The 16,057-nt window shown below is 36.3% G+C and overlaps 1 protein-coding gene across 3 annotated transcripts in view; it reads right to left on the bottom strand.

Annotated features, from left to right (window-relative positions):
* Positions 1-16,057, bottom strand: part of GRIK1 (glutamate ionotropic receptor kainate type subunit 1) — a 395,219-nt gene that overhangs the window by 6,694 nt on the left and 372,468 nt on the right. For 2 of the 3 annotated variants that reach the window (XM_047721195.1, XM_047721204.1), the window contains one exon: positions 10,947-11,197. In XM_047721195.1, coding sequence (XP_047577151.1) covers positions 10,947-11,197 — 251 coding nt within the window. Of the gene's footprint in view, positions 1-9,454; positions 9,605-10,946; positions 11,198-16,057 lie in introns of those variants that run through there. The other variant, XM_047721214.1, reaches the window with a different exon arrangement.

Genomic DNA, 16,057 nt, shown 5'->3' with positions numbered 1-16,057 from the left:
GCTCCTTTGAACCATAAACATACACCTGGGGGGGACACAGTTACTCAGTAACACCAGGTACATGAGGATCATCTTTCTGGGGTCCATCTTTATTAAAGATTGTATTTAAAAAAGTTTTTCTTCCATTAAAATAAATGCAAGTGTATAGTGGAGTGGAGATTTTATATATATATATATATATATATATATATATATATATATATATAAATATATAAAAATTACATATAGATATAAATATATATTATTTAGTTCTTAGAATTCTTAAAGTTTTCACTTGGAGTGGCTGCTCAGGGCTCTTACACCCAAACTGTTAGGTATCAGTTCATTCTCCTCTAACATTAGGTATAATTTCATGGAAAACTTTGAAAGGTGAGGTTAACACTGGAGCAGTACTTTATTTTGATATTAATCCATGTGATTTTTCCAAATCTTCTGACTCTAAACCCTTTTTCCACTTTTAAAGTCATAGCAAGAGCTTTTCTATGCATTACCCTCAGGGTAGGGATGACAGAAAGAAAAAAAAGTAAAATTTGCAGCTTTGAGTTCTTAAATAGATTTTTGTGGATCTATTGAAGCCACTGCAGTCTTTGAAGCTATTAATTACAACAGCCAGGTGTCTGAAAGAAGGAAAAAGAAGGCACTTTGAATTGTAAAAGTTTGCCTTAGCACCTTCAGGGTCCAGCCAGTGGGACTGGGATGGGGTACGAAGCTAGGATGGTTCTATATCTGTTTTCAAGGAGAATCATCCAGCTAGGGACTGGGAGAGCCTAGATGCCGAAGAATACCAGAGAATGAGCCCCTCACTTGCCACTTTTCAGGTTAGACTCCGATGGGCTAAGATAAGGCAAATAAATGTGGGACAGCTTAGTAGATGGGAGAATCTGAAAATGCAAGGAAATTGTGCCCACTCTCTGTTTCAGACTAAGAGGAAGCAGTCACTAGAGTGCAGAAATGGCATCAAAGCCGATCATCAGGCCAGTTGGAGATTGTCCTCTGCCTCCCATGGCCTCTGAATGTTGCTCAAGGGCAGCTGAAACTTTCCATTGCCCTAGAGTGGACATGAAAGTGGCTGATAGGTATAGAGAGGTGGCTGCAAAGTGGTCCACTCAAGTGTTATGACCAGAGAGCAGAAAGTTTTTGCTCTAAGGATAAGCCTCAGGTGGGCTGTATATATCCAGAAGTGAGCAACTCTCCTTGCTTAAAAATGGCAGAAATGTGGGTTTGCATGCCAACCCAAAGGATCCACAGTGCCTTTCTCCTGTCTGGAGTCATCATCAGAGGCCAATGTGACAGTCTTCTTTGGCTTTCTGTCTTCTTTCTGGCTTCCCTACATCACCTGAGCCTGCCTCAACCCCTCTTGTAAGCTCAGAGCCTACAAATTTCCTCTGAATATAGGTCTATGTACCAATATGTACCTGACCCGGCATCCACGTTCAAGGCCTGAGATGATCCAATGAAGACAGGCTTTCCATTGCCGTATGGACAAGAGGGCCTGGTCCTTTCAGCAACTCAGAGGTGGAGTTAGAGCCATAAAAATAAACGTTAAGTATTTTTTTGCATGCCCCTTCTCATATAGAGAATGGTCTTAGCCTTGAGGTAAATTGAACCTGATGGAGGGTTTTAGTTGTCCATAGTGCGTGTGTGAGCTACCATGGAGTCCTTGCAATACCAGCTTATGCCCTTATGTAGGGGATATACATTTTTTCTCAAGCTATAAACCGAGGTGTGCAAGAAAATTATCTGATGCTATAAAAAAATTAACAAATCCCACCTTAGCTTAGAGATCTCTGGGTATCTAGTGGGTATTATCAACTCAAGGTAACTCACTCTTCATTCAAAACTAAGTTTCTTTTGCTAATGGCTCAGTTAAAATGAGTCTCTCCCCATCTCCCTATTCCTCTTCTTTCCCAGGTTCATCAGGGTAGAGGAGAGTTTAATAGAGAGCCTGGGCATTGTAACAGTGGGAGAAGCTAATCTATGGCCATGCTCTATCCTTTGGCTTCCACTGGGGTGTGGCATCCTAGGGGGTCTTGGATGCTGTACTCTCTCTCTGCTGTGTTCTCTGAGATGTTTGTGGCCCCACTATGGTCTTCGTGTCACATTGAATCTTTTCTACTCCAAACTCAACTCTTTCAGTCCAGTGGTTCTCTTGGCTGTTCCACAAAGCTCTTCATTGGGAAGCATCATGGAATTTTCACTGAGACGCTCTAGGACAGAGCAGGAGTATGATGCTGTTCGGTGTTCATGGCTTATACCTTGTTATTCCACCATTCTGGAGACAGTTGGATGTAAAATTTCTTTCAAGTTTTGCCATCTCCTGGGTTACACCCTCTGAACCCCAAAATAGTATTTTCTGTTTAGGATCCTTCCTGAGACTTTCTGAAGTTTCTATTTCCTGTCCTCAGGTTGGGACTTGGCTCAGGGATGGTCATGAAGCCTTCTCTCAGGACTTCTGGTACCATCAAGTTTTAAGGACTTCCTTCCCATTCTTCCCTTCTTTCCTAGGGGTCAAAAACTGGTCAGAATTGGAACATGAGGGAGGAAAATATCATTTTGTGCATTTCTCCAACTTTGGGTCTCTGGGTTTTGGATCCTGTTAATTAAAGATAAACTATATGAATTAAAACAACTAACTTACTCAATGAAACATCTGGTTCTTTAACCTGAAAGCCACGGTTTTCAAGATTTTTGCCTATGCTACAAATCTGTAAAGTCTACTTAAAACTCAAAAGCTAAAAGTTTGATTCATGTCTGGCTTGGAAGCAATACATATAAAAAACCTTGATTCTTAAAGGTGGTGGAGGGTAGGGGTAAAAGCAATAGACAGTAAGAGCACATCAATCTTTTTCTTTGTTTCCTTTTGTCCTTAATAGAATTTAAGTTCCATTTACAGAATAGTTTCCCCCATGCACTCCAGTCCCACTGATATCCCCTTTCTTGAATTGTGATTGAGAATGTAATCAGTTCCATAGCTTCAAATAACTTCTAACTATATGTCTTTGTTTGGCACATTTGTTGTTTTATTTTGTTATTATTTTTACCTATCCTGTGGGCTCATCAAAGTCTGGAATGATTTTACTTCTGTAGCCTTCCTTGTGTTTGCAATGCTTTGCTTATGAGTGGATGAGAACTGTTTCATTCTTTGATGCTATGGTGTTTTCTCTATATCCAAAGTGGACCATTCGATCCTGCATCGTGGGCAGGGATAGGTAATTCTGCTTATGGCAATAAGAATTTAATATGTCCAAGGTAATTGCATAATATTGTTTACATTTATATCTGGCCAAACCTTTATTTTTTTTTTTTTTTGGTCCTGCTTCTATATTTTTATCTCTTTCCCACTTTTTATCAAACTTAAAAAATATTGTGGCTGGAAGAGAACTTTAACTGTCACCCCCTAATTGCACAGATGGGGAGACTGAGAGTGAGGGAAGAACACTGACTTGCCCAAAGTCACATACCCATTCAGTAATAGCATAGACACCTGCATTCTTGGCTTGTGATTCCCAGGTCACATTTCCATTGAGCCATTTATACCTTTTAGAGTTTGTTTGATTTAGAAGACCCTACCATTGTACCCTGGAAATGTTATTATTTTTTCTTTTTTTTTTAAAGATTTTATTTATTTATTTGATAGAGATCACAAGTAGGCAGAGAAGCAGGCAGAGAGAGAGGAGGAAGCAGGCTTCCCACCGAGCAGAGAGCCCGATGCGGGGCTTGATCCCAGGACCCTGAGATCATGACCTGAGCCGAAGGCAGAGGCTTAACCCACTAAGCCACCCAGGTGCCCCATTTTTCTAAATGGTTATTAATTGCTTTGGCCTCTCTGTGAATTGATGAATGTTTGGGTTTCCAGGCAAAGGAAAGCCTCTTTCCGCAATTACAGAAACAACCTATTGAGAGATCTCCAAATCATTTTCTAAATAAAGTGATCAAACTATGGAAGAAATGAAGCTGAGGACACTTGGAGGCACATTATCAGATGATAATGTGCCAAGTGACACTTAGGACTTAAGATAAATGTGAAGATAGGGTGGGTTATCTGTAGACAGTAGTTTCTTAGTTCTTATGATTGGTAAAGACTAAGTGATCGGGGCATCATTTTTTTTTTTTTTTTGAGTTGAAATATCCGAATATTTGAATTCTAAGCACTTCAGCTAAAAAATTGGATAGGAAGAAAATTCTGACCCTACTACCTTAAACTTAGTGGATAAATGGAACAACAACAGTAACTTCTTTACATCACTCAGGCCTTACTCATTATTTTTATGTGTATCTGGATGTGTATGTTGTGATATGGAGACATGGTTGTATTGTGCAATTTGGCCAATTAGCCCTATTTGGTTTGCCAATTACAAAGCTCAGATCCTGTAACATGTGAAACTACACAGAACATTTGGTTTTCTATCACAAAAATGTTCTTATTTGTGCAAATAAAATTTCTTTGAAAATTTAAAGGAGAATCCCATTTTCCATGATATCAGTCTCTATGGAGAGGATTTTGAAAACAAAAATGATTTTAATATGCTTGTGCATCTGTGCATATAAAATTCCATAACTGTGGGAAGCATAATGAGATGGTTCCTAAAGGCAAGTTAAAACTGCAGCATCAAGCAGAAATTTTTCATTATCTATAAGAGTTAATTAATTATGCCATTTGGCACATTCAGATGTGCAGAAAATAGCGCAAGAAGTAAGAATGCTTTGCTTTCCTTTTGCTTTCAAGGCCAGGCTACTTTTAAAGTGCTTACTGGGAAATAGACCTTATAGTGTAAAGGGTTATGGGCTTGGAAACTAATTTGGAATCATTGTTTTGCTGCTTTGCCATAGATGGCTTACATAGAACATTATATAGTGCTAGTCAAATGCAGTAAGGTATTTGGAAATAATTTTGGGGAAGGTTTAACTGTATGATCCAGCTGAATTTCCTAAGAACATTATCTCTACCCACCATGTGTTCCTTAGGTAGTTCCATTTTTGCTGAAAAAACCCTAAAATAATTCAGGTTATAATTTTAGTCTAAGACAAAATCAGCTTTTATTTTATTTTTTTTCTTATTATTATTGCATTGGCTTATGAACAGGCTTGTCAGGAACCAGATAAGACAACATTCTGGGCTCCATAGTTCTTGATGTACTTATTCAATCTTTCATATCTCTCTGCTCTCTTGCTAACTTGAAACAGTCTTCCTTCAGGTATAATCCACAGAAAAACTGCCAGTGTTAATAAAATCTCACTCTTACCATTTAATTTGAAGTCAAATTGCTGTATTCTACTAGCTCCATTTTTAAAAATTATTAGAACTATTTTGCTGTATTTTATATGCAACCTCTTTTACATCCATTCACTTGTTTTAGTTGTGGCTCTGGACCAAGAAACACTCCTCATTCTATGCAAGTGCATTTTGGCTCTCTGAAGACATTGCTCATGCCTTCCACGGATTGTCTCTTCTTTAAGCTAAGCATCCCAGCCATCTAGCTTTAAAGAAAACTCATGCTTACCAACAGTTTTAAACACTTGTATTTAAGATTGTTGGGGAAAAAACTCATGTAAGAAAAGCTATTTTACAAACCTCTTGTACCGAAGATAGTTTTAATAAAACCTCATGTACATGACCTAATTTTGGAGAAAACTGCTATATTTAAGCTAATTTTTATGAAAACTAATGTGCAAAGTAGTTTTAAGCATTCACTTCCAGATTTTGTTAAAAATGTCTGTTTCTGGATCACAATCCCTGAGAAGGAATCTATGGGGATAAAACCTATAATCAGCATTTTAAGTAATTTCCCTGGGGGATTCTTAGGTACACCAAAGTCTGAGAACTAATGATGTGAAAACAGAGTTTGGAAATTTTTTTTCATGTTCAAGCCCCTCCCTCCTTTTCCCTAAATTTCACTAAAATGCAATGGCCCTTGGTGGGGTCACTGTGGTCTCAGTGGTTATTTACTTGATATTAAGAGCTCATTATCTAGGGCATGTATAGGAGGAGAAAGAAGAGAGCGTAAGGAACCTATATTTCTGAAATGTATGGAGGTCCTTGGGGATAAAAGGGTGCAGAGACCAATTAAATTTCTGATTTGATCATTTGGTGTAGGCTTAGCTCCTATAACTGAATATGAAGGTTATCAATTGAATATAATGAAATTTTTATCTCAAAAATGTTCAGTTTCTTTTTGAATTCTCTCTAGAGAGGGTCTATTGAACATTGAATGCCAAATATGTGCTGTATATCTTGCTTAGAATTAGTGGTCATACCTCTAAAATCAATCAGTAAACATCAGTGACTTATTGAGTGCCAGTTATATGCATATAATGCTTTAGATCCCTACTACATGATAGAATCAACTGGTTATCTTAAAAAAAAAAAAAGCTATTGTCCTGCCTCCATTCCAGAATAATCAAAATAGAATTTCTAGAGACGAGGTTCAAAACTTCCACTAGATCCTCATGTATTGTTGACTTGGGTCCTTCTCTTAGTGCAATGAAATTGCCCTTGATTTTTAATGCTTGTGTAAGGAAATATGGTTTTAGGAATAGTTTGAACCTCTAAACTGGAAAACTTCTTTTCCAAACTGACTTTGTATTAAGTTTCATGGTAAACTGTACTTACTGTCCACCTGACCAGAGAATAATACTTAATTTCTCTATAAGGAACTAACATCTGCTAACCAGTATCTTTTAATAGGATTCTTATAAATGATCTCATTTTCTATGCCATGATATTATTCCTTTTAATTTTCCTAGTAAATATAGGTCAACAGATTACCTTCAATTTACAACTGAGGAAATTGAAGCTCAGAGAAATTAAAAATTACCCCCAAACCAAAACTCTTGTTTATTAAATGGCAGTTATGTGACGGGCATGGCTAATGTGTTGTGTACATTATCACTGGATGAGATGCACACCATCATACCAGTGTTCCCTAGAGTATGATCTGTAGAACAATGGTCTGTCAAGATGCTTTTGGGGAAAAATAAATTCTGTTATCTAATAAGCATGGGGAATACTGAATACTTTCCAATCTTGTTGAAAATTCCCAATGCACACACACACAAATGATAATTCCCAAAGCACTATAGCATATTAAACACCCTGAGATATCATGCAGTAAAGGAATGTTTAGAATAATGCTCCATGGTTTCCTCAAACGGGAAAATCTTATTTGGGTAACAGTTTCCAAAGGGACCCATTGTGAAGGACACTCCTTCAAATATAACCTTATGATGTAGAAGTTATGTCCTGGTGTTACATCTTAAGAAACCAAAGCTCTAAGAAATTCAGTCATTTTCTACGATCATTCAGCATGTGGCTATACTAAAACCTGCACCTAAGTTTGATTGATTTTGAAAATTCTCTTCTGATCCTAAAATCTAGGACTCCAGGCTGCTGACTAATATCTATTTCTCTGTTAGTAAAGCTGAAATAAAATTGTTGAAAGGATTAACTGTAATGCTGTATCTTTTCAAATATCTCAAGACATTCTGAAAACTGTAAAATAACATATAAATATCAGGAATAGGTAGGATACAGCTTAAAGTGGCACACAAATATTAATTTTATCCAAACCTCTGAGTTACAATTTTAAAAGATAGTCTCTGTAGAAAAGTGAATTTTGTTATTACTAATCTTGATCATCTAGACTTCATCAATCATCCTTATAATTTTTTGGTAGAATCTTTGATTTATTAAATAGCCCTTGGAATCAAGCTTATATAACTTGTGATTTCTATGTACAGAATCAATGAATTATGAATAATAAAATATTTATTCCAACACCTGACTCTATTGATTATGAAGATGCAAATTCTGACCTAGGACAAATTCTGGTGCTTTTGCTTCAATAATAGTAAATAAATGTTGGTGTAATTTATAGATATTATCTTAAAAGTTCATTTATTTAAAGAAGAAAGCAAGACTGAGAAACAATCAGGGCGGGAGTCAACTTTCCTAAACATGTTGTACTGGAGAATTATAACATTGACTGGGGAGACCTGTGGTTCAAAATGTGAAACCCACTTAAAGCTAAGCAAAGAGAAGGCAAAATGCTACATGACTGCACAGATGGCTTATCTTTACTTCTGAGAAATATGTTTTGGGGGCTAAATTCATATGTTAAAAGGTAATCCCATTAAAGAGAACAAAGACCAACTTATTCCATATTGAGGGGAGACGAAAGACATCTTCATTTCCCCTACTCATGGCGAAGAGGAAAAGAAGCTCAGAGGGACAGCAGATATCCTTCATAAGAACAAATTAAGTATGCAGTTGGTTTTCTATGTCACCAAGCTGAGACGGAGTGGGAATTATTTACAACATTTTGAATGCAGGTGTAAAATAAATCTCCAGAGATCTGTAATGTGTGTGGAAATTCTTTCCCCTATTTATTTTCTCCTCCTTGCCCTTCTCCCCAATACACTTGGAATGAATTGATAATGACTAAGGGTCCAGAGAAGTGAGTGTGAAAGTGGTAACGCTCAGAAAAGATTTCTATGAGGACAACCACTCTATTCTGGATGAGTAGGAAGGGAATAAATAACATCTTGTGAAAAGATGTTTGTCAATGCAGAGTGAGAGTGAGTAAGTGGAAAATAGAAGATGTTATGCATTAGTTCCTAGTTTAGGATCTTCTTTGGAGCTTGCGAGAAATGATCTGTAACATGAAAAAAAAAATCACAGTTCTTTAGAGACTCCAAGCATACTATGATCTGAACCTACAGAGGATTGTCAAGTAAATGTTACAGGATAATGATAATGAATTTCTACTCAGGGATCATTCTTGACTGTGTTATGCCTTCCTGAGTGATGTTCAATTTAGCTAAGGATCTTCTGTGACGCCAGAGGTTTCAAGTTTATTTTTCATTTTCTGGATCACGTTTTTCAATTTTTAAAATCCAAGACATCTTTGAGTCTTTATGTAAATAATACACTTTAAATAGTGGAATCAATTTGAGTTGAACATCAACATTGCTACGGAATTACTACAAAAAGATAGGGCTTGGGTAGTTTGAACATGTGGATCTACAGAACATAAGGGACAGGGAGAGGGAAAGAGGAGAAAAAAAGTCCACAAAGATGAAAACAATTCCACAATATTTGCATTTTGTTTTTATGCTTTGCACTGTTGGAAGTCTAGATCTACTTTTTCATGAGGAAAGACTTGCTAATTTTTAATGCATGAATATAGAACTAAGATAACCATTGTCTTGATGGTATAGCAGATTCTGGAAAATACACATATCTTGGGAATTTATTTACCCCTAATACACCTCAATTTCAACACAGAATGCACATCTGTTCTCAGTGCATTGAATTCAATGTCTAGAGTACATGAGTTTTGCTATCTTAAAGGGATAGGGAATTATAGCTATTTATGCTTAGTAGATACAGATATCATCAACAACACCAATTAGCAGAAACAATCTCTACTGGGCATACTTTTTTTCCTTTAACTGATTACACAGTATGAACTGAGGACTGTGTCCGAATCCCTCTCTCCTCTCGAATTAATTTGCCACATTCTAAATCCGTAGATAAAGTGGTTCCAGAAGTAGAGTTGGTTGGATGGGTTTGCTTACACTGCAGTCCATAAAAGAAACAAAAAGCCTTGCATGCAAAAGAAATGAGAAAAATATAGAAAAAAATGAATAAATCAGAAGCAAAAATGAATGTTTAAATGAAAATTTAAATAAAACGAAGCTGGCAATTATGAGAAGCACATTAAAGCATAACATATACAAGCTTTTATTTTTCAAATTAGTTGCATAAAACAAGACACCTCAAGAGTAAATTGAAAGTTAAAACAAAGCAGAACAGTCCATTTTCCCCCTTAAGCAAAGATAGTTTTCTCTAACAAAAGGGGTGCTTAATGTTCTCACAACTGACTTGTAATTGTTGGAAAATTTTCATGGTAAAACCAGGTTATAATCAATCCCTCCCAGCTTTGGGACTGTAAGGAGAGTTTCCACTTAAAGGAGGTGGGACTGGTATGGGATTATTAATCAGAACTGGCTACATAATTTGTGGGGTCCAGTACAAAGTGAAAATGTGGAACCCCATTATTAAAAATTATTAATTTCAGGACAGTGACAACTGCGCATTAAACTAGCCCTATTAATAATTGTTTATAGCCTCAAAATTTTAACAGTAACATTAAATTGAATGGGTGGCCTAATGCACCACAATTGGCATGAGCTTTGTACTTTGTTTATTCTAGTATGCTTATGAAGGAATTCTCTTTAATACAGTCGTCTTATTCAGGATGGTGTAAGTTCCTGGTATGATTTCTATCAAAAATAGAAGTGACAGGCAAAAATGATCAACTACTGAAATCAACTATAATCCTAAATACGATTTGGAAAAATAAAGTCTCTAATATGTTTTGTTGTCACTCTGTATAATTTAACATATTCCTGGGCCCCCCAAAACTGGTGAATTATCCTTTTACAAATCATATTTCGAGAGAGGTAAATGCTCAGTTACAAAATACTACATTTATATCTTTATGTAAATTGCTTTGCATTAGTACATGTGCTCAGCATCTAGACTTAAAGAAATGTTAAATGGTAACATTTCTCTCAAAGATCTTTTTATAACTTTTCCAATTTCGGATTTATTTCATGCTTGCTTTATCTAGGTTTTCTCTCTTAAGAGCAAATAACTGTCCGAGAAATTAACTGAGTTTGGAATTTCTGCACTGCCATTCCAAATAGTGCTAATTGGATTTAGTATATAAGGCGCTTCCTTCTTCTCATTAATAAATGATGGGGCTACAATGCCAGGAGCACCTGGCAGGGATTCAGTAGCTCTTTGCTCTAACTCAGAAATGGCTCTTCTGGGCATCTAATTCAATAGACTGTTACCAAAAAGGGCAGGCATCTTTAAACCCCCAAATTTAAGACAGATAATGCAAACTAAAACTACCTAGTCTTAGAAAGTGATGACTCACCTGTTCAATATCATTGTTCTTCCGTGATTTGTATATGAATTCCCCAATGGCTACAAATACAGAAAGGACCAGTCCAGCAGCCAGAACAATGAAGATGCCCCCAATATTTTCTACTCCCAGAGCACTGGCCTCTTTGTTGTCCTCCTCGGGGCAGCCATTCCCCCGCCACCACTTCTCTTTCATCATATGCAGCTTGCCCTCTTCTTGTAACTGAAGAATAGCAATAGTGATTTTATCCCGGTAAGGAGAGCCTGTAAGGAAGGTCATTTGGATATCGGTCACCAAAATTTTGACGATGTCAAGAGAGATTATTGTCTTAAAGGTAACAACTTTATGGCTGTTGGGAAACCCCAATCCACACACTGACTGTCAAAGGGCGTAGAGGTTGAATTGTGTATTTTGAAGCTCTAAGCAATTGGAAAGTGGATAGCTGACATGCTGAGATTAACTCTTGCTCAGACTGTCGGTTCCTTTTAAACAAGGAAAAGATGAGCTGGGAATTCTGTGACAGCCCCCTGCTTCTAGTGAGCTTCCCATAAATCTTTTCCCATGTTGGTGGATTTCACTGTTCAGATTCCATTTTTTCTCAGTTGTCTAACATTGTGACAGCCTGGCTAGACAGTCACCAGTGCCATCTTATCTTCTTCCTAGGGCAGCAGCTAGACATTTCCCAGTTCCAGTCCTATCTCACATTTTCCCAACATCGTCCTCTACTTTCTCACTCCATTTCCCCAAATATGCAGTAGGAAGGATAAGACTTCAAGTCACTAGGGATAGTGGAACCACCAACTGGAAGGAGTTATGGGTACCAGGATAACTGCATGAAGCAGTCTCTCTTTCAGTGCACACTGGACCATGGCAAGGTCAACAAACAAACATTTATGGTGTAAGCCACTTGAACATAGCAGATGTTGGTTATAGTAATTAGTCCATACTGACTAATATACTTAGTGACATACTATTAAGATTAGGTTTGAAATACTTCAAAGGTTCTAAAAATTCCACAAGGTTTGGAAAATTTGCAAAGACTTCACTGATATCTTTTGGGTTCAATCTTCTAGTAATGTCACTGAACTTTTAATTATGTTACGGTTAGATAGTACTGTAGCCATAGCTTGCCCAGTACTGGCTTCTGATGCCAGTTAATGCAAAAGAAGATTTTAAAAGATGGTAAGATGTATTTACTCAATTTCTCATTAGATGCTAAGAATTTTTGTTGGTATTTATTCTACTCAGTAGAAAGGTAGTATACCCTCACTCTTTCCGTTGGAAACTTTAAATAGTTCTTCTTGGTAGAAATTAAAAAATGCGAAAATCAAACAGAAAATAGAAAAATGGTCATCTTAGAACCAAAAGAAATCTTAAAAATCTATAGACCAGTCCATGTATTTTTAGCCTTGAAGAAATTTAGAATGTGAAAGTATGAGCAAAAGTATTAGTTACTGGCAAGGACTTAACTCATTTCCTCTCACTTCTCACCTAGTGTTATTTCCCTGAAAGCTGCTTGCTCTACCACACAGCCTGGCCCTCTTCCTGCCTTCAGTCTCCACATACACAAACCTTATGTTCTGTGGTATGCTTTATGTCAGAAAAGCAGAAGGTTAACATTGTTGCATGTGTCATTTTTCTTTCTTCCTTCCCAAAATTTCCTAAAGTGATTGTTAGTACTCAAAATCAAATTTAAAAGAAGGGCAAAATGTTTTGGGGTTAGATTGTGGCTTGTCAATTAGAAGAATAGATTTTTTTGGTGAGAAAATTACTCTTGTAAGCCAAATTAAAAGATATTGGCTGTTTGCTTAAACACCCCCAGAATAATGGTTAGTGTCAAAATTAGCATCATTAACATACCCATAGCATGTGAGCAATTAAGTGAACCAGGAGAGCTTTGCTTTAATGTACAAGAAAATGCTTTGAAGAGCATTAAGAATGATTCTTATGGTGGCGGTTGCGGCTGTAATCGTAGCAGTATACACAGTGGGCACTCAATAAATGTTGACTGACGCTCTCTTTCTGCCTTCAGGCTGCACAATATCTAAAACATTTCAGACAGACGGGGATTGGATCTCCATTTAAAGTTGTTCTCTAAGGAAGGTAATTTCCAACCTCTTGGTAACCTGTTTAAGCTGTAACTGCTCTCATTCTCCTGAAGTTTTATTTTTAAATCCCTTAGGAGGCACATTTCCAGAGCTTCTGTCCTGAGAGTCTCAGAGAAGCAAAGTTCTCTATTTTGTGTTGTGACTGAGCCGACTTTGCCAATCTTTGACCACGGGAAAGAGTTTAGCTCCTTCGGGAAGTTAGGGAGGGCAAGATCAGAATTGTGTGGAGAATTTTTTTGTATCTGAATATATGTTAGCTTCAGTCTTGTTGTTGTTGCTTAAGTGGACTGAGTGACATCAGAAGTAATTTATTACAAGTCACTTGAAAAAATATATATGTATACACACAGATCTTCCTGAATAGCAACTGAGCTTTCTTAAAGAGTCAATTCATCATAGAAGAAACATCTCACAAATTTATCCAACAGCTGTATTCCCAATGGATGTATTCTCTCTGAGGTCTGCCATCTGTTCCAATTATTCCTTCATTGTTTTTGGTTTAAAAGCCTGACAGGTTTATAACCAGTATGAAAAATTCCTGGAGTGTATTTCTTTTCATCTAGGGAGGGGAAGAGCTCTTCAACTTTGGAACTTTGTATGTCAGAGTATGGATGAGGCTGGAAAAAAGTAGACTGCATTGGAACACTCAAATCTCTATATCATATAATATACAATGCTGTGATACTCGTTGAGCTTCATTTACATGAGGGCAAAGTCATTTTCAAATTGATGCATTAATTTAGGACTGTTGCAGAAAGAAGCCCCTTGCTTCCTTTCCATTCTCCCTACTCTCAAACTTTAACTTCAGTGTTATATTCATTCATTAGAAGAAATGTTCATTAAAAGTATAGTAAAGTACAAATATTCTCAGAAGGAATGATACACAATGCTATTTTCTCTCATCGTTACTGGATAGGAAATTTGGTGAACAAGGAGTAGTGTTGAAGGTGATCAAGGTGGGCTTATGAGGTGGAAGATAAAATGAGGAAAGTGCAGTTTTCAACTCTATAATTTAATCTAAACATAGTTCTATTAGGGAACCACAGTTGCTCCTCTGAGAAGATGTAGAATATAACAAAATCAATCTTAGGGTCTTGATTTTGAAGAGTCAGGTAAAAGCAACCCACTCCTAGTACTTTTGTCTGACTTTTGGTCCATTTAACTAAAATCAGCAGTTGTTGGATATAAAAAAAAAAATAGCATCTGTCTTATGCTCCTTGTGCCTATTATGGAAAATGAGGTGAGAGAGGTTGGTTAGGGAGACAGTAGATTGTTTTACAAAAAGAGTCATAGCATTCTTTTAATTAGTGTCTAACAATCGCACTGAGCCTCCTGCAAAACATGTTCACTTAATCAAAGGAGAGTTTACCAATTGGGAAAAAAATATATATATACATGTACACTTAACTGGCAATATTGGTATTTTCATCAGAGAAAGTTACTGAAAATAAAGTGACAAGAAAGTAGTTATAGGTTCCCCAATTCAATCATTTTTCAGATTTCTTTAGAATTCATTCTTGATAACAATAGTAATAATAATAATAATAAAGTTTATTTCTCCATAGTATATATTTCTAACAACAGCTAGACAGCAAGGAATCAAATTGGTTGTGTATTCATAATAAAAGGTAAAGAAAGTTGATCTTTATCTGGTTAATTAAATTAATATTGATCAAAATTTGAATATAAGATATGTAGTCTTTTTTTTTAATGAATTTGGGACTAAATGTTCTAACATTTTGGACAGTCCACCTAAAATCTGATTTTTTTAAATGAAAAATGGAACATTTAACAAACTTATAGTCAAATTCCCACATATGCAACTGACTAGCCTGAAAGACAACTGCTCCCTTTGAATGACCACATAAGTCTCTAAGTTTCCATAGTTGCTACCATTCCCTATGGGTTTCTCAAGCAAGCAAGTATATTCAGTTATGGTGTCTCCTTAGCCTCTATAAGCATTTGTGTTTGTGATCTCTGTTTAATGTTGAGGGTTGAACTGGACAATCTGCTTCAAACAACAAAAATAATAATATAAATAAGCAAAACTAATCTATCTTGGATCCTTAATAATATGACTTGATTGTAACCAAGATATCAGCTTATTAGACTATCCAGTGGTCTAAGGTGACCCCTGATTTCTCTTCTTTGGAAATCTTACCACAAAATTACTAATCATTCACTTGAGAGAAACAGATTACCACCAAACCCAAATCTTTTTTTTTTTTAATTTTATTTTTTATAAACATATATTTTTATCCCCAGGGGTACAGGTCTGTGAATCACCAGGTTTACACACTTCACAGCACTCACCATAGCACATACCCTCCCCAGTGTCCATAATCCCACCCCCCTCCCAACCCCCCCTCCCCCCATCAACCCTCAGTTTGTTTTGTGAGATTGAGTCACTTATCCAAACTCAAATCTTATATGATACAGTTTTTCTATAGAGAGAGAGCTCATAATTGTCCCTTAAATATAGAACACAGTTCTATGTGTTAAGAATGCAAGAAAACCTTGTTATATGGGTCTATATGCCTGCAAGGCAATGATATCCCTAGGGAAAACAGTAGCACGAAATACAGAAATAGCAATATTTGGAGGTTTTAGATAGTTATCCTTGATTGTATCTACATATTGCCAAATAATTATAACTCAATCTTCATCTTTCTTCTTTTATTGATCTAGAATTCTAACCTTTCAACTTTCAGCATCTATATGCACAATTAATTTTGATATATTCCAATATAATTTAAGATAGAATAACTAGATAGGCATGTATAGTTACTGAAGACAATAATGTTAAGAGGATTAGTCAGGAAGATATTCTTTTAAAGATATTTTTTTGAGAGTAAAATAATAAAGTTGATACACTCAACCAGTATGTAATGGTAGAGCTTGAAAGAAACAGTGGGTTGAAAGCTCATTAAGTTAAATATCTGGGAATTGTCATTTCAAAAGATGCCTCTGACCTATATGGATGTTTCCCTTATTGATTAGTCCACCATAGGTATT

This window comes from Lutra lutra, chromosome 1 (genome assembly GCF_902655055.1).
Source record: "Lutra lutra chromosome 1, mLutLut1.2, whole genome shotgun sequence".
Lineage (NCBI taxonomy): Eukaryota > Metazoa > Chordata > Mammalia > Carnivora > Mustelidae > Lutra > Lutra lutra.
Note: the sequence above shows the minus strand (reverse complement) of the source record. Positions and strands in the feature narration are given on the sequence as shown.